The sequence below is a fragment of the Oenanthe melanoleuca genome, chromosome 1, assembly GCF_029582105.1.
Source record: "Oenanthe melanoleuca isolate GR-GAL-2019-014 chromosome 1, OMel1.0, whole genome shotgun sequence".
In the NCBI taxonomy this organism is placed as follows: domain Eukaryota; kingdom Metazoa; phylum Chordata; class Aves; order Passeriformes; family Muscicapidae; genus Oenanthe; species Oenanthe melanoleuca.
In genome coordinates, this window is record NC_079333.1 from 46,078,722 (window position 1) to 46,105,243 (window position 26,522).

General features: G+C 39.9%; 2 protein-coding genes across 3 annotated transcripts; one reads left to right on the top strand and one right to left on the bottom strand.

Annotated features, from left to right (window-relative positions):
- Positions 1–2,525: 2,525 nt before the first annotated feature.
- Positions 2,526–15,123, top strand: POMP (proteasome maturation protein). Its single transcript, XM_056502399.1, has 6 exons — positions 2,526–2,822; positions 4,216–4,313; positions 5,072–5,132; positions 6,789–6,890; positions 8,555–8,648; positions 10,291–15,123. The coding sequence occupies exons 1-6, from the start codon at positions 2,820–2,822 to the stop codon at positions 10,356–10,358; spliced, it is 426 nt and encodes a 141-aa protein (XP_056358374.1). The 5' UTR covers positions 2,526–2,819; the 3' UTR covers positions 10,359–15,123.
- SLC46A3 (solute carrier family 46 member 3) lies at positions 13,173–26,304 on the bottom strand. Of its 2 annotated transcripts, none has more exons than XM_056502376.1 (5): positions 25,295–26,304; positions 19,364–20,237; positions 18,875–18,958; positions 17,260–17,416; positions 13,173–15,703 (listed from the first exon to the last, which is right to left on the bottom strand). In XM_056502376.1, exons 1-5 carry the CDS (start codon positions 25,484–25,486, stop codon positions 15,616–15,618), a joined length of 1,395 nt encoding a protein of 464 aa, XP_056358351.1. In that variant the 5' UTR covers positions 25,487–26,304; the 3' UTR covers positions 13,173–15,615. The 2 variants fall into 2 exon arrangements, with proteins under 2 accessions (XP_056358351.1, XP_056358361.1); XM_056502386.1 differs by having other exon boundaries at positions 19,364–20,233; positions 25,291–25,658.
- Between the last annotated feature and the right edge of the window lie 218 nt (positions 26,305–26,522).

Sequence of the window (26,522 nt, forward strand, 5' to 3'; positions counted from 1 at the left end):
GCTATGTTAAAGCAGGTTTTGAGATAATGTGCCTCTGTGTGACAATTTTTGGGTCCACCTTTCTTCCAGAGGCTTCAGCAGGAAATGCACAGACCTCCCATTAAATGATGCTATGCTGGGATCCAGGCAAGAGAAACCTAGTAACTGAAACCAGAATTTGCTTTAGGTCAGGCTATCTAAACTATCTTTAATTAGGATTTTTGGTTTTTAATTAAAATGTAATTAATACAAGATTATTTGAATAGCATCATTTTTAAAAAAAGACTAAACACTTCCCCCTTCCCAAAATATAACAATATCCATGGTCTAAGGATAGTTTGAGTGAAGGTCCACAGCTAAAAGACTAGATTTGATATTCCAAAAGTGCTGTGGTAAAAAATACCCACAAAGCACTTGCAACTGTCATACATTTCAGACCTCCTCTACACAAAGTGATGAAAAGAAATTCTCCAAAAACTCTAAACATTTGGAGTTTATCTTTAAAGGCAACATGTGAAATTCATCCTAACTTTATGGAAGTCACCAATTTAGAGGAGCTATAGTTATTTTCACACTAATTTTAAGGTGTCCACAACCTCTTAAAAGTCTGTCCCCAGACAAGAAGGCCCCTGAAGCAATTGCAGTCACTGCATCTCATTTTCTATCATGTTACCACCTGCCAGGGAGATGCCTCCAGGAAGAGTACCCAGCCCTGCAGGCAGCACTGCTCCCTGGCAGGGAGGTTTCAGTACACAGGGCACTGTGTGCCAGGATTACTGTGCCTGGTGCAGTGCCTGTGGGCTCCTGTCTGCACTCTCGTGACCCTGGTGCTGGTGAAATCACCTGCAACATGCAGAACAGCCTTGAAATCACCTGTAACACACAGAGCAGCCATACCCACTGCTTCTGAGCAGTCACACTGCTCATTGCTCCCCACAGGCTCTCATTTCTATCCCAGGTTTGGTCAGCCTGACAATTGCTCCTGCAATTCCTATTTATTTGCAGTGAGGCTGCAGAGAGGCTCCCAATCACTGTTGAGATGCTCACTGCAAGATTGTTAAAGCAAAGCTCACTGTGAAAGAAATCAAGCCTTGCTCCAATTTGAAATACTTGGTAATCTGATGGAAAAAATACTTGTGTGATTTGTGTTTATGTCTGGAAGTTTTCCCTAGTGTGAAAACCTCTAAAGGAAAATGAGTTCTTTCTTGCAATGTATGCCCTTTTATGTTATGCAGCCAAGACTGTGGATCACAGTGATGTCAAAAATGTACATGGAGTGATTGCATCCTGTCTGTGTCCTGAAAGAACGACTTTGAAAGTTAGATGTTTCATCTCTACAGTCATATCCTGATCAACAAACTCAGTCAGTAAATAAATACATTTAGTGACAAAACCTAGCATTCTGTAAGCTGCAGTTAAACAGGAACTTGATTTGTTTTTTGTATTCACATCTATTCTATAATAATGGATCCAGCATCACAATAACCAAGTACCCATTATAATTATGAGATCAGAGAAACCTTTGTGGTACTCATTTTCCTAAAACTTATTTTAAAAACTCCAGTCCTCCATTCCCATGCTTTTGAAGTTTTTGTTTTAAACTCAGGACTAAAATACAAAGGGCCAGAACTTGGGTTGAGAATGTGGGGGGTGGGGGAGTTTAAGAGGTGTACAGATTTTGCTCAAGAAAGAGGAAAATGGAGTATAAAGTTATTTTTTCGTGTTTTTTTTTTTTAACAAATCTGAGTGCCATAAAAACATATGTAAAATTCCTGCTTAAATATTGCCTCTGTGTCTGTGTGTGTGTGTGTGAGAGCAAAAGATGGCGTTTAATTGTCATATATAAAATTTACAAAAAAAGCTCAATTTGAGTTACTAAGAGTAACCCAAATTAAAAAGTTAAAGGTTTGAATGAGCTACACATCTCAGAAGAAATATATAAAATAAATATCCCAGATGCACATGTGGAGCTATGCATTGAAACACATGGAAAACTCTCTGGAAGCATCAGTGCCTGGTTTCACCACCTCAGGCTGCGAGCACTGCGGTGCTTTTGGTGTCACCCAAGCAGCTTTTGCTGGCGGTGGCAGGGCGGGACAGGATGGGTTTGACCGAGAAAAGCTCCCTGCACCACAGGTATGGCTGTGCCGGTCTGCCATGGGAAGGTGTTGGTAAACTTCAGCTCCTGCCTGGGACCACGGTGGCACTGGGACAGCTGGGCTTTATGTGAGAACCTGGAGTTCTAGCCTGGAAAAGAAGGGGCTCAGGGGAGACCTCACTGCTCACTCCAACTGCCTGGAAGGAGGGTGCAGCCAGCCGGGGTCAGCCTCTTCTCGCAGGTAACAAGCGACAGGACAAGAGGAAATGGTCTCAAGTTTTGCCAGGAGATGTTTAGGTTGGACATGAGGAGGAATTTCTTCGCGGAAAGGGTGATTTAACATTGGGACGGGCTGCCCAGGGAGGTGGTGGAGTCACCACCCCTGGAAGTGCTCAGGGAAGGGCTGGATGCGGCACTCAGCGCCACGGCGTCACTGACACGGCAGTGTCACAGGGGACTCGCTGCTCTCACAGGTCTTTTCCAACCCAGCTGACCCAGCGCTCCTGTGACCAGCGCCTACAAGACACAGCCCTGCGAGTAAGAAAGCCACGGCCAAGGAGGGCACAGGCCGGGCCATGACCGCCTCACCCGCACCGCACCCCGACCTCCATCGCCCCGCGCCCCTCACAGCCCCGGCCCCATCCCCGGCACGGCCCCGCCCCTCGCGCCGTGACGCGCCGCGGCGGGGCGGAAGTGAGGGCGGCGGCGGCGGAAGTGGCTGCGCGCGCGTCGGGGGCTCAAGATGGTGAGTGCGGGCGGCGGCACTGGCGGCACTGGCGGCGCCGGGCGGGCGGGCGGGGTGTCCTTGTGCCGGACCGCACCGGACCGCACGTCCCGCCCCCGCCGGATCCCACTCCCCTCACCCTCCCGGCGTCCCCGCGGGCTGCGGGGCCGTGCTGAGTCACGGGGGTCCGGCGCGGCCATGGCGGGTTCCTCACGGGCGCGGGGGCCGGGCGGCGCGCAGGGCGCGGTGCCGAAGGCGCTCCCCGGCAGCGGGCCGGGACGGGGGGCCCGGCGGTGCCAGCCTCCCGCGGCTTCGGGGAGGGAGGTCCCGCTCGGCCCTCCGCGCTGGGCGCCTCAGGCGGGCCGGGCACTGGTGTGACTCGAGAGTGCTGCTTTCGAGGGGTGTTTCGTGGTTCTCTCCATGAGTTTAACTTTGATCTTCCCTCTTGTCTCGTCCCCCGGGCACCGTATCTCTTTAGTGCTGTCATTTACAGCAGTCTCACAAAGGTCGCGTCAGTGCTGAGTGTGTGAATTGGTAGATGCTTTATGTGCATGTAACAACAGGCATGCTAGGAGTGTCTTACAGCTCCTGTGTTACTGGGAGCTCACATGTTGGTACAGAAGAACTTAACTGTAAGCATGAGTTTTCTGTTGGATCTGGCAGTGCTGCTGGCTGAAACCCTTGCACTGAACTGCTCATCACTGTCACCATCCAGAGATTATTGCTGTCACCTTCTGCTGTTTCTTAGACATTGCCCCATTGGTGGAGCAATTTTTATGAGTAATCCTAAAATCACTTCAATAAATTCAGGTAGGTTAGAGTGAAATTAGGGACCTGGATTACTAGTAAGCCTTACTTACTTAGTGTGTGGACTTTGGGTGATCCACTGCAAGTGACTCTTTTCCTTTGTTCCTAACTTGCATACTAGACTAGACTGCTCAAGTACACTTTGTCCTCCTTACAGCAGCCTCAAACCATGGCTAAGTTTGATCTTGTATCAGTATTGCAGTAAATGAAGGAATGCTCCATTCTGTCCTGTCATCTGTCAGGACTTGCCTCTTTCCTTTCCATCCCTGCAGCCCAGGGTGGGAACAAATAGGGTTATAGTGTGAGTTTGACTTGTTCTGGGTCAACTAGATCCTAAAACATTGTCAGTAGTTTTTGTCAGACTGTTTGAAAGAGTACATTATTAGTGTAGGGGTTATGTTTTTGGGTATTTGTGTGTGTTTTTATTTTTTCTCCATTTTAAGGAAACTCTAAAGTCTAGGGCTTGTCCAGGAGTATTTTAAGGAGTCTTTGAGCACTTCCTTTCATTTGGCTGGCCTATTGGCCCATACAAAAATCGTCTGGTTCTGTTGAAGTAATCTTTTTTTTTTTTCTTTTTTTCTTTTTTTTTTTTTTTCTTTTCCCCCAGAATTCCAGAGGCACTACTTCTCTGTTGAAGGATAGTATCTCATTTACAGAAGTTTCAGCTTCAGGGCTATTTGAAGGTCATGATCTTCTGCGCAGAGGGTATGCTTTACTTTTGGTTGCTGAATTGTGTCATAGACAGTGTTGAACTTCAGTATATATGTTAAATGTTGGCTTTTTACAGAACTTTCTTGCAAGATGTATTGAAAACAGGCATTTACCTCTATGATACTGTTCTTTAGAGAAGAAACAGCAAAGTATTGATAATTGTGAAATATCTAGTAGTTTTAATATGCATTTATGTAAGTGTGCCATAACACTTTGGGAAATGGTTAATTTCAGCACTGGGACAAACCCCAAAAGTAATATAATAAAAATAGTTTGGAGTTTGCCATTTTTGCAAAACTTATGTCTCTGTCTTGGGTAATGAATCCAAAAGAAGTTAATGGAGTTTAAAATGCTGTACCACTGGCATTGGGGGGAAGGTGTGTACAATATTCCATTGCTGAAGCTTAGAGACTTCAAAATAAGATACAGTGTAGCTTGGACATAATTAAATATGTAATGATCTCATTTATTAGTGTTTTCATCTCTTTCTGAAGGGAATCAAGGAAGAAAAACACATTCTGTTTTGTCAAGCATAAAGGATGTTTGAATTCATTTTCTTTTGGTAGTGCTGTAGTTAGAGTTTTTACTTGCTGCTTCACTATTAATCTTTTTTTTTTTCTGTAGTTCAGTCTTTGCTAGTTGTGTGTCTCTGTGGGCTGCTGTTTGAATTGGAGATTGGGTTTGAAATGGGACTTAAAAAAACCATATCCCAGTTAATTTGAAGTTAATGTCTTTTCTACTTGTTCTTCTAGCTTTACAAGTGTGAAAAATGAATTGTTGCCCAGCCACCCACTGGAGCTGACAGAAAAGAATGTAAGCATAAACTCAATGTAGCCGTCTTCACTCTTAACTAAATAAGTAGCAAGCAGTACTGCATGACTTGCAGTACGAGGTCATGAGCAGGGTCTTCAACAGAATAAAGGTGTTCAACAATAGTAACATTTTATTTATACAAATAAGAGTTACAGCGAGGCCAGACATGCTGGTTGAACTCAATGTCTCTGATACCTGTTCTGTCAGTGCAGAAGGTACATTGTATCAAACTGTCCTGAATCAAAAATGTTATTTTGATAGAATGTTCCAAATTGCTAAGTTAAACGGCAGAACAAGGTCTGACTGTAATGTCTAATATTTTCTAATTTTAGCCAGTGTTAGTGTCACTTGCATTAAAGGGATGATGTTATTGTGACACCAAATTTGTGGGCTTATTTATAAATACTATAAATATTTCAGAACTATTTATTGATTGATTTTTTATTTTAAAAAACTGATTTCCATAACTTAGTTTTTAACTCTGTTCTTACCATACAAAAATCTACATAATTAAAAGATCACATGTTAAAGAGACAAAAACGCACAGAAATAAAAGATGCTGTGTAATCTCCTAAGAAGTATGTGAATTCTAAATTGTTTCTCCCACATTTGGTTAATTTTTCTGTAAGTTTAAGGCCAATTTAAGAATTATTTTCATGAATGGGAAAGTACTTAATTTAGCCTGAGATAGTAATGGTTTTTTTGTTGCTATCAATGTTAAAAAGGTTTTTCAGGTAGTGCTGGTAGAAACCAAAAGTCTCTGCTATCCAAAAATCCTTCTCTCTATAGAATAAAAGAAATGGAAGAATAATGTAGCCAGAATTATAAGATTAGGATGAGGCATATAAATAGTATTTTCTTTTAACTTGTGAAGAGTATCAGTATAGATTGTTACAAAGAAAATGCTTGTTATATCTTTGACTTGTATTTTTCTGTTGGTTTTTGATATCCCTTCTTGTAAATGTGTTCTCATAATAATAGGCTTTTGTTATGGTGATGGAGTACAGCTTTTAAAATCAGAGATTTGAATTTTTTTTATTATTTAAGCTTAAGTGTAACTTATTTCTTTGTACTCCAGTGTACATGAGTGAGCACTTTTTCTTTAAAAAGCCTCTACTCAATAGATTCTCTTTGTCTTACTGATAAGTTTGAGAGCAGTTGGGAAAAATATGAATTTTCATTTGCTTTTCACAATCATAAGGAGTGTAAGTGGTGGTCTGTTTTCCTGATTGATTGGAAAAGAAGTACATCAAGTGTTTTCAAGTAGTTTTAATGACTAACTAAAGAGATCAAATTGGCTTTTGTCTTCTTTAAACTGGACTAAGCTTCCTATTCATCCAGACAATATTGTAGTAAAGTAGTGCAAAACTGTACCACTTGGTGGTGTTACATCTCCTGATTATCAAAATAGCAAAATAAAATTCCTGTTCTTAATTTGGAATAAAATCCAGCAAAAATAAAGTTCCAGTTTTATAGAACAAATCTTACTGCATCATTCTCTTTCCTATACACTTGAGACATGTTTGATGGTATCACTGAATTTTTACATACAAATTTAGTGAGCAGGTTCTTTTAAGTAGGATGTCACAAATTTCTTCTATGGCTGTACTTCGAAGTAACTTTTTCTGAAATAAAAATTCATATTGTTTGTGACAGTTCCAGTTAAATCAAGATAAAACAAACTTTGCCACACTGAGAAACATCCAAGGAATCCATGCACCTTTAAAGCTGCAGATGGAATTCAGAGCAGTGAAACAGGTAGGAATTTTTATCCAGCTGGTATAACTTAAGCCATTTGAAAAATGTTTACCTTGAAGCATGCTTTCAGAGACACATCTTTCTTTATTGAGATACCTTATGTTTCCAAAAGAAATTAATTCACTGTTAAAAATGATGACCCAAACTGCAATTGCTAGTTTTTAGAACAGTCAAATGCTAAAGCCTTCTAGCTACTGTTGTTTTATTGGTTATTTGGTGAAGCTAACTGCTTTAGCTTTGTTGTGGAGTAGCTTCCTTTAAGCTTCAGAGAAAAGCAGGAGGAATTGAGTATTAATTCCTAAAATTAATACTCTCCCTGCAGAACGTATGACCTTCATGGGAAAGAGTCTCTGCAGCTGCAGGGAAAAGACACTGAGGGGTCTGAAGGAGGTAGTGATTTGGGAGTGGATGTAGAGGTAATGTGAAACCTGAAACAGAGTTTGCTATGTGCTTATCGTTCCTCAGCCTTTGTTGTAAGATCAAGGGAGGTCTACAGGGAGTTAAGTTCAAAGGCTTTAACTCTTAGTTGAGAAGCTGAGTCTGTCTCCTTTTCCTCCTTTTCTCCTAGGATTGAGGGTAGCTGGAGAAAGGGAAGAAGTAGAAAGCTCACTGGTCTTAGTAAACTTCTTTTTCTTCTTGAAGGTTGTCAAGTTACTAAGAGTAGGTTTTCCAAGTGAGTTAGAGCAATTTTGTACTCTAAGTGATGAGGTGCTACTAAACCACAGTGAGCTGCATTAAGCTTACAGAAGTTACTGCTCCTGAAGATGTGAAAGTCATGATGTGAGATACAAAAATATCTCTTGGTCTCAGATGTGCCATCTTGAGGAATATTTTTCCTAACTAACGTTAGCACATTTCAGAGAATGAGGGAGGTGAGGATATCCTGTTAGTCTGTCTCCAGAGGTGGTTTTGGGAGATGGGTGGGGGAAATACAGTGATCAGAAGGTTTTACACTTCCAGATTCATGTTGAGTATGCAAGTTTTATTGTGGTTTGACTGAAGCATCTCTGGTAGTAGTGAATGCATTCTCAGAATATTTATGCTCTGAAATCTATGTGTGCCACTTGAAATTTTTTTGGAAATACTGGAAGTGAAGGGTACAAGAAGACTGTTGAAAGTAACTGGGAGTGGACTTGAAGCTTAAGAATTGGTTGAGATCGGAAACATAATTATAATGTAGATTAATTAAAAGGAGGATTATGTTTGAATGGGAAAGTCAATATAGCTCTTTAATCTGTACTCCTGACCTGTGTCAGAGGTTTAGGAGGTTTAGAATGTAGTTTCCAAACTCTGCAGTATACATCAATTGCCCTGTACTGACCTCAGGGTATGGAGGTTTGCAGTGAACCTCCCCAGCTTCATGAGAGGAGCTTTACAAAGTAGAGACAGAAAGTACTTAGTTATTTTTTAAAGTGCAGTATTTGCTGTACTTCCTACACTCCAGTGAAAACCAAAAATCTATTAGAAGGTTGTTCTTTTCATACAGATAACCAAGAGAAGATGGTGCTGATAGTGTGTCTTTGTGTGCCAGTAGTTCTCTTATTCCAGTGTTTTTTCTGTCTGTTGACTTTTCTTAGTCACTTCAGACTGAGAAATCCAAATATGAACCCTTTCTATTTCAGACTTGCAGAAACTTGAACTCTTGCTTGAACTCTTTTTTACAGGTCCAGCGTCTACCATTTCTTCACAGCTCAAACATAGCAATGGATATTTTGAGGGGAAATGATGAATGCATTGGTTTTGAGGATATCCTTAATGGTAAATACATTCTGGCTTTAATGTTATGGAAACATTTAAAAATAAAATTTGGGAGCTGTAAAGTTCTTTTCCTCTACTGAAAAAGAGTTAAACTCCCAAAATACAAAGAACAAAATTAAATCCTAAAAGCAAAGAAGCACTGGGGAAGGAGAAATAAATGTAATTTAGCTGTAAATTATGTGGAAATTATTCTGAAATATTGAGCAAGACAGTATTTGCTTGTAGGCTGGGTTTCTGAAGGAGCAGATTGTGCATGTAGCTTGTATGCCTCTTTCCTCAGAAACTTTTAAAGTACTTGTGCAGATTTTGTCAAGCAGAGGTTACAAAGTTTAAGTTTTGTAATTAAGAAGAAATGTTAGAGAAGAGGTTCAGAACTAACAGAAACAGATACTTAGCAGGGAAAACGCTCCCTCAAATGAACTCAACAGGCTGCAGTTACATGGTAGCCTGTTGACTATTAATACATGTGGCATACCATAAACCTGGAAAAATGGCTTTTGAACAAATTATTTCTAGCTGGTACTTAAGGACATGGAAGGAGGCAGAGAATATCATGGAAGGACATAGTACTTTGAAGTGGGATTGGAGATTGGAAATAGCTGGGGAGATAGGAAGCTGGAAATAATGGAGGAACAAATCTGAATCTAGAGCATGGTGTAAATCTGGGATTATTTTCTGAGATGGATATACAGGGATCTTGGAAGGGAATCCAAGGGTTTCCTTTCCAGGGAAGGAATCTTGGGCTATTGTGGTTCCACAGGGGTAGAGCAATGTCGAACATAATTTGCAGAAATTTGGTTATTTACCATTACAACAAACTGTTAGATTTTTATGGAGTGAGTGGGTTACAATTGTAAGACTTTATTTATCAGGAAGTGGACTAGATATTTTTGTTGTCTCTGGAGGAATCAGCGGCATTAATGTCTTATTTATGGAAGGAAAATATGATTGATGCACCCATAAAGAAAAGCGTATTTATTCCAAATAGTCACAACATGTGTTCTGGCCCTGGGTTTGTTTGTTTGTTTTTACTTAAATTTAAATATTTTGTGTAGAAAAGAAGTTCGTACTGTCAGTATTGGTCTCTTGTGTCCTCTGCACATTCCTTGGTAGCCTTTGAGTAGAGTGGTTAATGTCAACCATACTTTACAGAATGGAGGAAATCTCAGAGGTATTTACAGGTGTAGAATTTCTGTGAAACTAGGCAGTTGGGTGGAGAAAACAGGAGTATGTCCCAGCTAACAGAAGAGAGGAGTGTGAGCTCCAGCTGTGCAGAGAAGTTGTGTTGGAAAGAGGTGTAGGGCAACTTTGGAGAAAAACTTCAGTCAGACTTGAGTTTTCTCAAACACTAAACTTGTAATGTAAACCCTTTGAGATTCAGGCAGTTGGAGTCTGTGTTTATGCAGAACTGGTTGGTTTGTGTGTGTGTCCTTATGACAAGCTGTTCCACAATATATGTGTTTGTTCTCTGATCAGTGCTTAGGAGAGAGGAGTTACAGATCTGTGTTCTGCAACACTGTCAAAAATCAGTCAAGCAACTGTTGCACTAAGCTTTATAATGAATAGAGATGTTCATCTTCATTAATTGTTGGTATTTGTAGCTTGGTAAAGGCCTCATGCTGTCTAACTTTTCTTTTTGCAGATCCTTCCCAGAGTGAGGTTATGGGAGAACCACACATCATGATGGAGCACAAGCTTGGTTTATTGTAACAAAATATACATCACAAAAATGTTTTGTGTGTGTCTTTCTGGCGCAGATCTAAGTACATGGTACTAAATTGACACTCACAGTGTTAAGCAGACCTAGTTATCACTTGCCTTCCTTAATGAAAAGGCACATTAAATGTTTCAAGTCTCTAAATTGTTCTGTGCTTGTTATCAATCATACAAATGTCCTGTAACTAAGTAGTTTAAATAATGCCTTTTCATAAACTGCTCAGGACAATAGCTTCTTAAATATGGAAATGCTATATATGTATACAAGAAATTCAAAAATACCCAGGCATTTTAAAACTGACTACTGTGGTAAATGCATTTAATGGGGGACGAGGAAGGTATTTTCTGTTGCATAACTCTTTGTTCATGAAAATTTCCATACACTTTTTAAACTATTGAATAAAAGTTTGCTATAAATGCTGTTGCGTTCAAAAATATATTTAATCCTAAATCAAGAATCTCTTATCCATGACCCAGTGTTGTCCCTTTTATTGCAATATATTTAAAGGTCTTTAACTTCGGCATTGCAAGTTACTTACATTGTATCTTTCTCTTGACACCTATTTGAGTGAGCTCTTAAGGTTTTGTGAAGAATTGCAAATATTACTGTAAGAATGGGGTTGAAAGTCTAGATTTTTTCATGTGTGTCCCTGAGAAGGTATTTTGGTTTCTGAAAGTAGAAGCAAGTTCCATTTGGGGTTTAAAGAGATGTTTTAAAATCTGTTTGAACATAATCCAAAAGAGCACTCCCAGGTCTAGGTATTTTAGTATTAAGAAAGAATGCAGAATTATGAAAGTACCTAATAAAGCTGCTGCAGTAAGAACATGAAGATATGGTGATACAAATACAAAAAAAAATATTTCTGGGTTTACAAAAATCAGATCTTAATTAAGGAAGAATGAGAGATTTGTATTTAAATACACCTTTTAAAGGAGCAGACAACTGGAAGGGTTTTTGTGTGCTAAATGGTTTTATTTATTAAATTCAGGGTTGTAACAACTATTTCTGGTGTCATATGTGTATATGTTGTATCAATCTTACAAGGCAGCTAATACAATGTGGCATATCAGGAAAAAAAGTCTGGTTCAAAAAATGTTATCTATTGTCAGATATGAAGAACTTGAAACAGTATTTCTAAAACAGGAACTGTCTTTATTCAGCAGGTTTTAATGACTTGGTTAAATGTAAATAGTGTTCTGTTGTAGATAATTTTAGCAGGAATGTTGCTATAACCGACTTTCCACAACTGCAGACATTCCTCGTGCTTTTCAGTGGGCTTATAGCTACTACAAATTCCCTATCCATATGGGCTAAAGCCTCTAGCTTTTGTCCTGTAAGTTTTATAGTGCTTTTATGTGCAAAACATGCAGCATTTGGAAACATTAGGATGATAGTATGACTTGCTTTAGTGGTGGTCTTTGGTTTTATATTTGAACTTGTTTCATTTAAGAAGTAAAGCTTCTAAAATTTTCTTCACCTGAGACTTGTAGAGATTAGAGGCTTGTGCTATGCAGTACAAGCTGTTTAATTTGTTGGGTTTTTTTTTTCCTTAGGGAGGTTAAACAGAGGACCAATAAATTGAACATGCAAGTGTAGACTTACATTTTGTTTTCTACAGCTGTCTTCACCCTTCTGTGAGCTGATAGTCTTTATTAAATATCAGTTGGCTGCTGTTTTATAATTGACAAGTTCCTCTGCAGTTTTGTGTGAAGCAAAAACTAAACTGTTGTTATAAAGCAAGCTTGGGGTTCAGTAGGCTTTGTACTGCTCAAGGCTCAGGCCAGAAAAGCTGAGGGATTACATTGCCAGGTCTGGGATAGGTTAAAGGTACTGGAGTGGATTTTTATGAGGTCTGCAATCTTACCAGCACTGTTCAAGAAAACAGGGAGCCATCCAACAATCAGACACAGTTACTGGTACCTTCCAGCTCCCCACTTCAGTGTATTGAGCTGGTTGGCCTTTCCTAATGTTTGTTGGCTGAAAATGGATACTGTTGCATCTGAGCTAAACTACATTAAGACAAGTAATTTACTAGAGTTTCTCGTTTGTACAGTGTAAAACCAGAAGCAGATTAGGATGCTGCATGCAATTTCTAGGTGGTTTTGTTCAGTGATTAGTACACTTTGTAATAATCTTGGGTGAAATCAAGCCATATGCAGAGCCAGGAAGTTGCATTGTTCATTATGTCTGTAAGGAGGCTAATCCTAGGGGTTACCCAGGCTAGAAAGCAAATAGTTTGTGTAAGAGGCCCATGTGAGAATTTATGCTGTTAGTAGAGAAATGCAAATCAAGCAGGACTGAGGCGAAAAGCTTTTGAGGTAAAAAGGAAGGGTTAAATTTTCTGAGTGCTGCAGGGGGCTGGCTGTGGACTTCCTGCCCCAGCCCATTCTTCCCATTTTATACAAGCCTCATTTTGTAAAGCAGGTGCTGCGTGGAGTAACCCACAGTGGCAGCTGAGTGGGGTGTGCTGGGCACTGGAGCTGGGACAGATCTGGCCTGGGTAGGGGAGAAAAGCCCTTCCAGCTCTGCTGCTCTGGCAGGTGCAGCACAAGCCCCCACCATGGCTTCTTGCAGGTGGCAGTGCTGTCCCTACTCCATAACTCCCCACCTCCTCTTGGTGCTGATGTTCTGGGCAACATCCTTTCCCCAGGCACAGAAGGGAAGCAAAAAAAAAACTGCTCTGCTGTTTGTTATGACCATAAAGAATAGATGATACCATAGTGCTGCTCTGGTTTACACCAATACCCTCTTATCAGTCATGCCACTTGTCAAAACAAAATGTAAAAGCACAAGAACTACACATGCAACAGAGTTTAAAAAACCAAACTTTATTATTATTATTATGTCAAAATAATTTGTATTTTTTACACAAAAAAAATTATTACAAACTTAGAAGACTTTGTTTTAATAATCTGATGTGTATTAGTACTTGGTTCCTCAGCTTGCACTGTGCAAGGCATTTTAAAAACAGTTCATATCCTCCATGTATTTTAACTTAATTTTATAGCCAGTTCTAAATGCTCCATCTACCAGAAATACTTTGCAAACAGCACACTTTGTGCAGTTAAATCATAACAAAGCCATTCCTGAGGTGTACATGCTTGTCCTCAGACTGACACAGCACCACTGTGGAAGTGGCTCACTTCATTGTAAGCTTCTGAGTGCTAGAAGAGGTGTGCACTGAAGAGGAGCAAGTGAAGGTACACGTTCCTTCTGCATTTGCTTTTTTATTTCCAGGCAGTTTTGTGTGAAATAGTTAATTTCATAAAGCCTTACATAACTGCATAATGAAGAGGCAAGGAAGACAATGTAATGTTTGTGCTGAAATCCTTTACATCAGTGTTTTTTTAATCTCTCTACAAGTACTCATTATGTTTTGGACCCACTGGTTATTGTAGAACTCGGCTCATGTTTCCAACAAGTTGGCAGTAGCTTGGGCACCTCAAAGGCATTAGGCAGTTTTATTTTCTGGCTCTTGTCTAAACTACTGAGAGAAAGCTAATGATCTTTAATTGCCAACATCAGTCTTGTGAGTTCAGCACAGAAGTGTGAGAGCTGGCTAGAGGTGTTAGCACATTCCCTCTGGCCTGGATAAATGGCTCTGTGATGAGCAGATAGTGGTCTCCTGAATACTGTAAGTGCTTTCTTTAACTTACTTGAACCTTCTTCCAGCCTTCTCTGTGATCACGATATGTAACTTGGAAAGAATGCAGTCATTCAGTTATAAATGATCTATAAAAGTATCATCATGATTTGGTATTACTGTTTTTTGGTGGAGTACCACTGAGTAGTTCTGCAGGAGTCTCTGATCATAGGATGGGTATCAGTGGCTCTAAGTAGCTCATTGATTATACAGCACTTGCTATGTCTGCATTTTTATCCTATGCTGTGTGCATGTGAAGTCATTGTAGTTGCTTTCCTAGAGGTTTCATTCTCTAAATGGCTATCACTTTACATTGTTTTGCTTTTTCTACTTAATCTGTTTTGGGGGAAAAGAGTCACAATTTTGAGAGATCAGAACAGTATTGGCTGTCAAACTCTTAACAAAATAAACACATGGGAGTGGTCCTTAAGATGGTGCTATATTCACATTTCTGCTGTGCTCTGCAGAACCTAATACTCAGGATAACTTATACTTAAAGATTTTAAGGGAGAAGGTGAGGAATCAGTGCTTAAACTGATTCCAAGCTTGGCAGTCTCATGTCACTTGTCCTTTCTGTTAATTTCTCTTTATGCAACAGAGGATAGTATCTATTATGGAAGAATGTTTTGAATAGCATATGTAAAATGCTTTGAAGATTAGAAGTGCTGTTCAAGTGCTCATAAATTATGCTGCATTCGTGGCAAGATGATTAGATTCATGATTCTGATTTCGTCACCTCATTTCATGGTTGTTAAAAAAATAAAGATCTACAGATAAGAAATGCTATCACAGCTGTTCACTAAAATAAACATTTAAGCCAAGTACCGACTTAAGTAGAAAACAAGTATCTCTGGGACAAAACAGAGATGTCTGTATGCAGTCCTTAATATAGGGAAAATGATAAATGTGCAATATGGCCTCTGCAAAATGTAGGTTTAGGCTGAACTTCACACTCTGCAAGATGAAAATTTCCTGACAGTTCTGTGTGAAAATCCATTTCAAGAACTAAGTCACAGGCAAGGTCCACACATCTTATGTTAAACTTACACAAACACTCTGCTAGCTGCAGAACAATAAGTGTACTTATGGCAGGTGTAAGTACTGCCTCCAGTCTGCTTTCTGAAAAAAACCTATTTTTTAGTTTAGGAATTTTAGAGAATTTGGGGGCTTCAGTGTTAAGACAGGCCTTTCAAGATATACACAGTAGACCAAATCCTCAGCTGGCAAAGTCTGCAATGGCTTCAGCAGAATTGCCAAAGTCCTCTGGATTGCTAAGCTTATCTCTGTCGCCCAACTTAGAGTGATACAAGATGTACCATAATCCACAGCAGCATTCTCAAACTTGAGAAAGTGGAAAAAGTATCATCCTACCTTATTTTTTCCTTCATGCTGAAGCAGCATTAATCTCAATTGCCTATTTCCATAGTTAAGAGCTAGCTTTAGTCAAGTGCTAAAAAGAGACTGGGTATTGAGTGGTACCAATTTAGTGCTTATTGCTGCAGGGCCACTTGGAGATTGTGTTGTATTATCTCTGTGGTTTCTGTGTGACATAACAATCTCTGCCACTGCATGTCAGATTAGACATCCTGGGTATGTGGATCCTTTGTTCAACTATCAGCACTCTCTATGCTGGACACTTCTTCAGGTACCAGCAGAGCCAAGTCCTCCCCATTCCAGCTTGTGCACAGAAGCCAGCTGTAAGACAAAGACAAGACAGGTATCTTTAGCTGAGATAGTTCATATAGCATGCTGATTCAGGATAGCTCTGTGCAGCCATCCTCTGTGGCACAAAGCTGGTGATGTGTCTTAGCAAACAAAAGCAATGCCACTATTTGCCCTAATTGCACAGGTCAGACTGTCATTACTGCTGCCTTTGAGAACAGTACTAAACTATGCTGTTACAGACTGGAATAACTACCCTTTCTGCATTCCAGCTGTAACACTGCATTACACTCTAAAAAGAAAGGTGCAGAGAAAGTGTATTCAAAGAGTCAGATATCTAAAACTCATGACAGAAGGTAAAGAAAAAAACCTTCAGAAATTTATGGTTATGATGTACTACAGAACTGATTGCAAGACAGACTGATTGATGGTAAATATCTTACCTTTTCTGCAGTAGATTTTGCTTTCTTAATAGACACTCTCTACTTACACTGAACTAAACTAATGATAATACTTAATAGGAGAGGTACTTACTCTGCCTTTGTTAATGTAACTGAATTTCTCAATTATTTTTTTACTTTACTGGAAAGTATTCTACTCACATACGCAAGATGCCTTTGCTTCAATTCCCTCAGGTGTAAGAGCCATCACTACCGTAAATTACCATTAGTATAGCTGCTCCATAAAGACTGTGTAAAGAATTATAATGAAGCAGGAATAGACTTGAATTTATGTGACGTGTTCTAAATCTACAGCATTATCACTGCCTATTTAAATCCTAAAATGCAGCTGATGCAGCAATAAAAGGTGACTGAGGTGAAGTCTGAAAATTAGGAAAAGATATACAAGTCTCCAGCCAGAGTGCCACCCTCTTAAGAAAAACATTTTTCCCCTCCAGCTGTAAATCTATCTAATGAAAAGTAATTATTCTGTTATTTAGATTTTTGTTTAAGCATCCAAAAAATAAGTATAATTTATACTGGAAATAATGTAAACCAATCTTTGCTTTTTTGTCCATATTACTAGATGGTCACTAGATGTGATTAGACACAACTGCTACAGATGCCAATTTTTTAAACATGTTTACAGGTTTATTCTTTTGGGCCTTAAAATCTTTTACAGATTTTAATGGCACTTGATCACAAGGTATCCATGACCAAAGACCAGGACAGATAGCTTTCCATTAAACCATTAAACATGCTAATGTCATGTTTATAATCTTCATTAGCATCTAGAAGAGCTCAGATTGCAAAATTAAGCTCATGCCTTTCATGTGATTTTTTGGGAAAGGCTTTCCTGGAAGAAAGACCATGTAAAGGTCTCAAACCAAGGGAAGGCACACACGCAGTCAAGGGTATGGTATATCCCAGTGGAAGTACATTCAGGATAGGCTTCAGTTTGGGGAAAATTCATAGGACAGAGCTGAGAGCAGGTAGCTTGATCAGGGAAAAAGGGCCACTACAGCACACTGCACACTAGCAGGTAGGAAAGTTTGAGGACTACCACACTAAACTATTCAGCTTCAATTCATGTCAAAATAGAAATTACTGGCAAAGGCAGTCAGAAGAACCCCCCCAGTCCATACTTACCACAGGACAGACAGTGGAATTAGACAAAGGCCTGCTGATAGGAGGAAGCTAAAGCCTGAAAACCATGCAACAGTAGTTGCATAGATAATATTAAAAACTGAAATTGACATAGTGCCGGTCACAACTTCTAAACAGGCAATACAAGCAAACACAGCACCTGCCAAAAATAAATGGGTGAATTACAAACAAAACAAAATAAAACAAAATCTCTTCAAAGTACAGAAGTTTTTAAATATGGTTCAAAAGATATATCTATTGACATTATTTTTGCATGTATGCAAGGTACAAGCACTAGAGGATTATACTTTGCTATGAAAGTGTGCTCTGTGGCAACTCTTGCAAAATGCTATTCTTTTAAATGAACAAAAAAAAACAACAAATAAACAACACATCTTGTTGATGGAAACTATTTCTCATCACTTATTCTGTCATCATGCCTACTTTCTTACATTTGCTTATCACATGATGTTTAACCTGTTCATTCTCTCTAACCATGTTGTGCACATCTCCATACTTTACCCCTTCCAGTCCTCTTCTTCATTCTTACTTTTCCCTTTCTTGTTTCTTCCTTCTCTAATCTTCACTCTTATACGTGGAAAAGACTGATTCAATAAGGAACTAACTACTGGTTCAGCTTAAAACCACTGCCTTCTCATTTTTGAAAAGAAACAAACAACATTTTTTGAACTGAACTACCCTTTGGGGTGGCAGTCTATGCTGTCAGTGTCTTGTTGAACACATTTTCCCAAGCTGCATTCATAGTCACAGGACCATAACCAAAATCACACTAGGTAAACAGAAAAGGATGACAAGAGGCAACCTGATTGCTGCATCAAACTATTCAAGTAGCCAAAGCCCTGAAGAATGCCAAGAAACTCCATACCACAGGTGTATTTCAGCAAAGCTAGTACAAGGAGATCTTTGTTTTAGTGTATGAAGATTAATCTTTTAAAAAATAAAACTAATCAACTCAGGAATACTTTTCTAGATAGTATATGTTTCCCAAAATCTAGAAAATACACACTCCCTAGAAGCAAAATATGGGATATTACAGCCATATTTTGAAGCCTGATGTGCTTTTTTCTGTGTTCCACAAGGAAAGGACTTAAAGAAGTATTATGTTACATTACTTGGGATGTGTTTGGAAGCCACAGGCCTGAAGTTGTGTTCCTGCTCTATTTCTGAGGATCAAAGTCTAATTGTTTCCAAATGCTATGAAGATTAACCACCTGCTGCTTACCTTTCTAAATTACTAAGTGAGAAACTGACTAAATAACAGAAACACATCTTCCTCTGCATGCCAAAATCTTGTGAATGTAGAAGCCCTTGTGAAATCACACTTGTATAAACCTTAAGCATTCTGCTTCAAGTTCCCAATGGTCTTTAATTTAAGAACAGTATTTTGTTTGATAGCTGAAACTTGCGGTAGTTTTTAACACAATGTTGTTCAAATTAAATTCAAAACCAGAAGCTGTTAATGTCAGAGACAGGCTCATATTGCACAGAATGTGAAAGAAAAGCAATCTTAAAATAGCATTTATTTGTTTAAAGGTAATCTTGCATCTCTGTTCTGAAGCATCATATTATTTTATTGTTTAAAAACAATTCTACTTACCCTGTTCACCAGTGAGAACCACTTTTGACAGCATGGATCGGAGAACAGGAATAGGCATAAAGCAGAACAAAGATGGCACTCTCACTGTAAAGCAGCCACGAGACATTGAAGTAATTAAAATCCAGGATTTTACAAATATATTGCAACTGCATCAGTCATATACTTTTGAACAGTTAGATCCTCAAATAGTAAAAGGCAACAGAAAAGTCAGACTAAATGTGCACTGAGACACAGTTATCCACAAACAGAGAAATTAATAAATCAAATATAGTTCTATGACACGAAAACCAAATCATAAGCAAGTAATTCCACTGTTTCTCTGCACAGTTCATATTTTAATTAAATCCTAGATCAGTCTGAGCAACCATTTGTATTTTACCTAGGACCCTTTCAGGGTGGTTCAATATCCAACACCTGCATTCACTACAGATAACAGAGCAGCATTTTCATATACATTGTTGACCATGGAACAACTGATTCAGAACTCACCTAAAAACATGAGCAGGGTAGTTTTGGCAAAGGCAGCCATGATCATTCCTCCAATGTAAGAAAATATCCCAATAAAGACAATATAAATGTCTTTGAGACATTTGGAAAATAAGTAAACTCCTAAAAAGCTGGTCAGCGAGACAGAAGTGAATGCAGCTGCTCCATATCCAATGTATACTTCATTCCAGCAGAGCGGCTCATCCAGTTCATACAGTGTAAAAAGTGAACTCCCACCCAGCATAGTAAATAAATAAGTCATAAATGTAAAAAGTAACACAATTATTAAAACTCTCTTTTTATGAGGGGCAGTTTTAAAAAGCATGTACACTCCAGAAAATGTCTCCCTAAGAAGTTCTTTCCAGGATACTGGTGCTTCATGCTGCAGTTGAGATACACCTACAGTATCTTCCAGAAAAAATACAATATAGATTATATTAATGACATGGAGCAGAGATGCTATCACAAATGTCCATGCAAAGCCTATTCCTCTTAGAAAGTAGCCAGATGACAGTCCTGCCAATCCAGATACAACTCCAAAAATCAAATCCACTACAGCTATTCGTGTTGTTTTCTGCTTCTCATCATGACACTCCTCTGCTATGTAAGCAAAGCCTCCTCCAAGGAAAGTTGCTAAACTCCCAAACAGTCCAGTAATAAATGCAACTGCAAATAGGACAGAGAGTGACAAGGAAAAATATGATATTGCAGTGAAGCTAATACCAGAAATCAAAGCTCCCATTGATGGTAAAACTAAAGACCTTTTGTGTCCCTGGCGATCCCCATTAGCTACAATGACAAAGGCAACTGTAAGGCTGGGAATGGCCCTAGTTAAGTCCAACTGCATATTAAAAACAGAGGCTTTTTCTTGAACTTCCTGCAAAGAGAAAATAAAAATAATTGTAAATACTATAATACATTGGGAAAAAAACCTGTAAAAATATTACATACATAATTATTATGCAATATAATGGATATCGCTGTACATGTTCATAGATTATAAATTATACTGTTACAAGACATGATAGATGCATTGTAGTTTTGTAAGATTATATGACATTCTGATATACTAGGCTATAATAAAATTCATTGCATATTCAGACTTTTATATATTCCTCAAACATTCTGTGTTACAAATTAACCCAAAACATAATGCTTAAGACACAGTCTTACTAGTACTGTTGACAGAGAAGTTTCAATGCAGAAAAGAGAATAATCCTTTTGAACATGCACTTACAAGAGCTGTTAAGTATCTTTAACTGCAAGTATCTCCTTTAATACAATGGCAAAAGGGCATTGGCCTATTTTAATACTATTCAGAAATGAGTAGTAAGCCAGTCATTGATTAAGGAACACACTGCATGCTCCCTCCTTTCAGATCATTTTTCCTACCAAATAATTCTACTGAGGGAGTTAGAAGAAACAATTCATGGACTAGAGCACACTATGCAAGTAAACAGATCACAATTTGCTCTGACATCCCACCATACAATCTTACCACTACAAACAACAGTAACAACTAAGAACGTGAAATACAGCTTTAAATATTATACTGACTCACAGGTATGTGAATTAATGGATTTTGCAAACACTGTAAAGCTCTGGGTTCAGAAATTGTCCAAATCAGTGATGTCTCTACAGATACACCCCAGCAGGTATTTTCACATAAGGAACAGCAGCTAACACTGTAAAAATAAAATCTAAACACCCATTACGGGGAAAATTTCAGAGTTCTTTTTAACAGAAGTATAAAAATCAAATGTAACTTTAAAACAACCATTTAACAGGGCATGAATGGCTGCAGAAAAAAAGAACTAAAGGATGTTTAATTAAAAAAAAATAAATCTTATGAAGCCAGCTGCTAAAGGACACTCAGCAAGCTAATTCGGATCTTATTTTTAAAGCATAGAAGCAGACCTGACAAGAGAGGAGCCACAACAGCCCTTTCAAAGAGAACCACCTGATCAGACAGAAGAACCACCTGATCAGACAGCAGGGGAAAAGGAAGTAACTTTATTCATACTTTTATTCATACATTTATTCATACATAACCCTTTATACTAGCTAAGAGAAAGTTTTAGATGCAAAGAGTAAAGTCATGCTGAAAGTCTTCCTGGAGTTTTATGAGGCATAACACTGACTTGGGCAGGCATTGTGCTGTTCAATCAGCAACAGGTACAGTTGTGCAAGTCTGCCCACACCATCTCAGCCTGTATTCAAGCTATCTATACTCCATGTTTCAGGTGTTTCCTCTGCAGCTAACATAATCCTGACTCAGTAGAATCCAAAAGGATGAAAAATCCCTATAACTTACAGGAATATACTCTGGGCAATTTTAAAAGCTGCTGAATGCTTTATAAATTCATATTTATATTTACAGGCAGAGACCATGAATTTCTGGTTCAATCTCTTCCTTTGCTTATAAGATACCAGGTTTTACCACAAGAGGAAAATTCAACTGATCCTGAGGTTCTCAAGGAAAGCTTTCAAGATCCTTAGCATTCATGACATCCTGTCCACTGGCCAGCAGTGCTGTTGCTCTGGAAGGTTCAAAACCATGAAGACTGAACAAACTGAGATGGAAAATATTATTCTGATCTTTAACTCCTCTGCTGCTGACAAAGAGAACTCTATATAGTTGCTTCTTTATTAGGATTGTCTTGTTGAAAGACATGAGCATCAAACAAATGCTACTACATTAAAAATAAAATTAAAAGTTAATATGTATCATCTCAACCCACATTAACCACATAATACAAAGATTATTGCCAGACCATAATGAAGTGTAAAACTGAAATAATGAAAAAAAAAAAAAAGAACCAAAACTTGGGTGTCCTTGTTTTGGAAGAAATTGTGCAACACAAAAAAGTTGGCTACACATCCAGGTACCACACGTAACCATGAACTTGCTGAGATAAAAAATGTCTACTGAAAAGAAGACTACAGACATAAGTACAGAAAAAATATATTTAAGGCATGCAACTCCCCACTCTATGGTTTTATAAAGCCAAAGGAAAATAATATAGAAAATCATAGGTCAAACCTTCAGCTGTTTTAAAATCATGTAACTCCATTAAATAATCAATGGAAAGACATATACTTGAAGAGAAAGGTCTAGTTTTTTAATGTGCAAGTTCACTCTACTCTGAAAAATTACTCATGGTGAACAGAAATAGATATTAAAATCATCTATTTCAAAATTAAAAAATAAAAATGAATAAGTAACTGATATAAAGGTTAATTAAGAGAGAAGTGCAGCACCTGAGACTGAACAATATAAAGGACATGACAAACTCACAGGTTCATAAGATAAAATATTACTGAGTAGCAAGAGGAAATGAACTGATTGGATAATAAATCAATGGATGATAAACAGTGTTTAATGATTAATAGTATAGCTCTTTCTGAGATATTAAAAAAGGATTATCCAAGTCAGTGATCAGAATACTTCAGTTTATATTCAAATAACCTTTAAACTGACTTTATTGTAAGATGATTATTTTTCTTCAAATTGTAAAAAAATAATTAATTCTGCAAGGACTAACCTTTTTAAATTATATTCTACCTTTTATGCAGGCTCCAAGTGATTTTTGTCTTCAATTTCCTTTTATATTTTACTTTGAAATAGGTGAGATTAGTATAAAGCTTCTTCATTCTCAGAACATAAGGACTTACACTAAATTAACTGTTAAGAGAGATATTCTTTTAAACATTAATGCAAACAGGGCCTCAGCAAAAATTACAACATCTACAAACCTAATTCAGTTAGGAAGGTCTTGGAAAATCTGGAACACCTACTTCACACTTCCTTGCAAAAGGGTTTGGAATTAAGTTACTGGATGTACTCTTTGGCCCATACACAGGACTATTACTCAGCACAGAGACCCACTTGCACTTAAATTAGTGTGTGTTTTGAGCACTTAAATTGTTACACTATGGTAACTAGAGTGGTATAAAAATGCAGCAAGGCATCCAGACAAGAGTGCAATTGTTCAAAAGCTCATGCCTGACTGGCAATCGCTGAAATGCAGGGAATGAAATTTGGCAGGAAAGGGAAACTAAGAGGTTCTACTGGCCATTATTCAACTGCTGTCTTGAAGGACTCATGCTCTCAAATATCAAATTAACTATAATTTGTAAACAAGAGACCTGTAAAGTGTGAATATGCCATCATATCAGAGACGCTACCAAAACTTCAGATGAAATTAAGCACTCTGCCTCAGTGTTTTGCAAAAAGAAATATGGAGTCTTCTATCTTGGTGATGGCAATTTGAAAATCAGGTTGAATTTGAGGGGGTTGAAAAATGCAAAGATGTATTTGAAATGTAGACTTCTTGACAGGCTCTGCAATTAGAACTGTATGCTTAGAGAATATGGCCAGACACAGCATCAAATGGGGAGCTAATATGAAAGAAAAACTTTTTGGGAGCAACATACAAGCATTACTCTGACAATAACTGGTAATTAACAAAAATTGACAAATTTTTGTAAATGTCAAAACTGGTAAATAACATGGGTCAGACCAGAAGCCATGTTGGAACAGGTCTATTGATCTTTTTAATTTAACATTCTTTCTACTAAGACCAGGTTCTGTCACATGACAAAGAACATATGCCACACTAAAAGTCCTGAATTATTTCTTTGATCACCTTCACTGGAAGCATGTACCATTAACAATCTCTTTTATATATGACAAATGAGTGAAATAAGCTCAGGCATTCAGTCTTGCACATATGCAGCACATCAGAAATCCAAATACTAGACGGGAGCAAAAATTTTCAATTACCACCTTTTCAGCAGTGTAAGGGAATGCCAGCTGACTGTTTCTGTAACTCCAACTTCTGTATAATTTATACAGTGAATCATTTACTTTTCTGACCCTATGGTGGTTTTATCTTTCAGTTTATCCACCCCAACTGCCAGTTGTTGTTGACAAGTAAGCAACTCTTCTGAAAAAACGTCCCCTCTGCTGTTCCCATGTTAGACACAGAAATCATGTGGCCACTGAGTGTGCCAGAGCAGTGTACTGCCTCAGAAAAACACAAACAACATTCAAAAAACAACAACCCCAAAACAAGAGATGAGCTTTCTGTTGAATCAGTGTCCCACTCAAATCCAAACCACAAGCTGTAACTGCAGAACTGTGAGATGCAACACATGATGTGAGAGGGGACAGGTAAATGGAGAATGACCATCTCTTCTGCGGGCAGCTCACAGTTAGCTCTGCTTACGGGTAGCATTAAAACTGCAATGGAAGTGCAATGGAAGAGGTACAAGTCAACAATTTGCTATCCAGCACACTAAACTATGGAAAAGTGCTAAAAATGTAACTGACCATGGGATCCTGTCATCTTGATTCCTTGTATTCCAACAAGGCAGACTAGTACTCTGAACGGCAAACACCAACTGTATTTGATCATGCAAAGATCAGTTAATTTTTTTCCACGCTTTAAAACCACAAAAAATTTAATTTAATTTGCCCTGTTCCTCATTCTTGTAATTCCTCTGAAATACAGGTATTTTAAGCTAGATCCTCTCCTCTCAAAACTACAGGGCACTTGCTAAACTTCAGATGGCTACAAAGAACAGTAGGAGCCGCAGAGACAACGGGTGGCACACAAACACAACACGCACAATGTTCGTGGGAGGAGCAGCCTCCAGCCGTACCCGCGGTTATGTCAGCCCAATGCTAATTTGGTCCCCATTCTCCCAGGAGTGTTCAACTCCCGCTAAAACCCAGCATCTTCCCGGAGACGAATCTTTGTCTTTAAAGCACTATCACTACCTACAGCGTACCATTAGAGCGAGGAGACAGTGAAGTGAGGGTAGGTTACAAAACTACAAGGTTAAGGTTATAAAACAGGAGGTTATACTGAGGCAGCACCTCCTGGCTGCAAGTTTATTCACGATTATCATTCCTCCCGCGTCACTTGCCTTCTGTTTGATATAAGCCGGGCTGCTCTTATTCTGCTCGCAGTGAGTGACATTGCTGTCGCTCACGAAAGTGGAGTTGTACTCCTGCTCCCACAGCCGCCGGTAGATGAACTGCTGCACCAGCGGGATCGTCAGGAAAGACGAAAAAACGTAGATGAAAATGACGGGCTCCACGCACAGAACCTTCCTCATTTCTGGGTCCGGGCTTCAAACCCTGCGCCAGAAAACATACGGCAAGAGCGGAAACTGGTGGGTGAAAGCGCGGGGCAGACGCTCCCTCAGCCCCGTCCCGGAGCGCAGCGGCCCCGGCTGCGCCCCCGCCCCGCCCGCCGGGCCCGTCCCGCAGCGCCGTGATACCGGGAGGCGGGCCGTGTCCCTCAGCGGAGCAGTGTCCCCGCCCCGCCCGTCCCGCAGCGCCGTGACACCGGGAGGCGGGCCGTGTCCCTCAGCGGAGCAGTGTCCCCGCCCGCCGGGCCCGTCCCGCAGCGCCGTGACACCGGGAGGCGGGCCGTGTCCCTCAGCGGAGCAGTGTCCCCGCCCGCCGGGCCCGTCCCGCAGCGCCGTGACACCGGGAGGCGGGCCGTGTCCCTCAGCGGAGCAGTGTCCCCGCCGCGCCGTCACCGCCCCCCGTCAGCCGCCGAGAGAGCGAGGCCGGGTGCCGCCATCTCGGCCCGGTGTCCCCGTCTGGGCCCGGCGGCGGAGCGGGGTCGCTGTGCCCGCGGTGTGACCCCCGCGGTGTCACCGCCCGGTGTTTGTCCCCAGCCGGGGTTGTGGGGCTGCTGCCAGAGGTCAGGCCGCATGAACACCGTGGCGATTTCAGCACCGCGCCCGGCCCCGCGGCGTGTTCGGGCTGGTTACACAAGCGGGATCTGCGCGATCAGCGGCATCGCCGGCCTCGTTTGGCACCGCTTTGGAGCCCGGCCTGGAGCTCCGCCTGCACGGGGGCGAGGTGGCCGTGCCTGGCCCAAGAGGAGCCCGCCGCATGCTCGCAGCTGACAGAGTTTAGAGGTTTTGTTATAGCTGCCCCCCTTCCGTGTGCTCTCGGCTTGCCAGCGTGTGTGAAAGCAACATTCGTTAGCCACCAGCTGGTCTCTCAGTAATAGAGTCATGAAGTTGTGTAGGCTGGATAGACCTCTAGTATCATGAAGTCTAACCATTAACCCAGCACTGCCAGGGAGAGATAGATCTGGCTCTCTCTGTGTTTGGCATGGCTGCTGCCAGGTGTCAG

Bases quoted from the DNA above. Each gene is read 5' to 3' on its own strand.
- SLC46A3 (XM_056502376.1), bottom strand. From the start codon at position 25,486: ATGAGGAAGGTTCTGTGCGTGGAGCCCGTCATTTTCATCTACGTTTTT. The intron at 17,417-18,874 runs GTAAGTAGAATT...TATTTTTGGCAG, and splicing joins GGTTCTCACTGGTGAACAGG to GTGCTGTGTTTGCTTGTATT. The intron at 15,704-17,259 runs GTAAGTATGGAC...TTTGTCTTACAG, and splicing joins ATTCCACTGTCTGTCCTGTG to CTGGCTTCTGTGCACAAGCT.
- POMP (XM_056502399.1), top strand. The intron at 4,314-5,071 runs GTATGCTTTACT...TTGTTCTTCTAG, and splicing joins CATGATCTTCTGCGCAGAGG to CTTTACAAGTGTGAAAAATG. The intron at 6,891-8,554 runs GTAGGAATTTTT...TCTTTTTTACAG, and splicing joins AATTCAGAGCAGTGAAACAG to GTCCAGCGTCTACCATTTCT.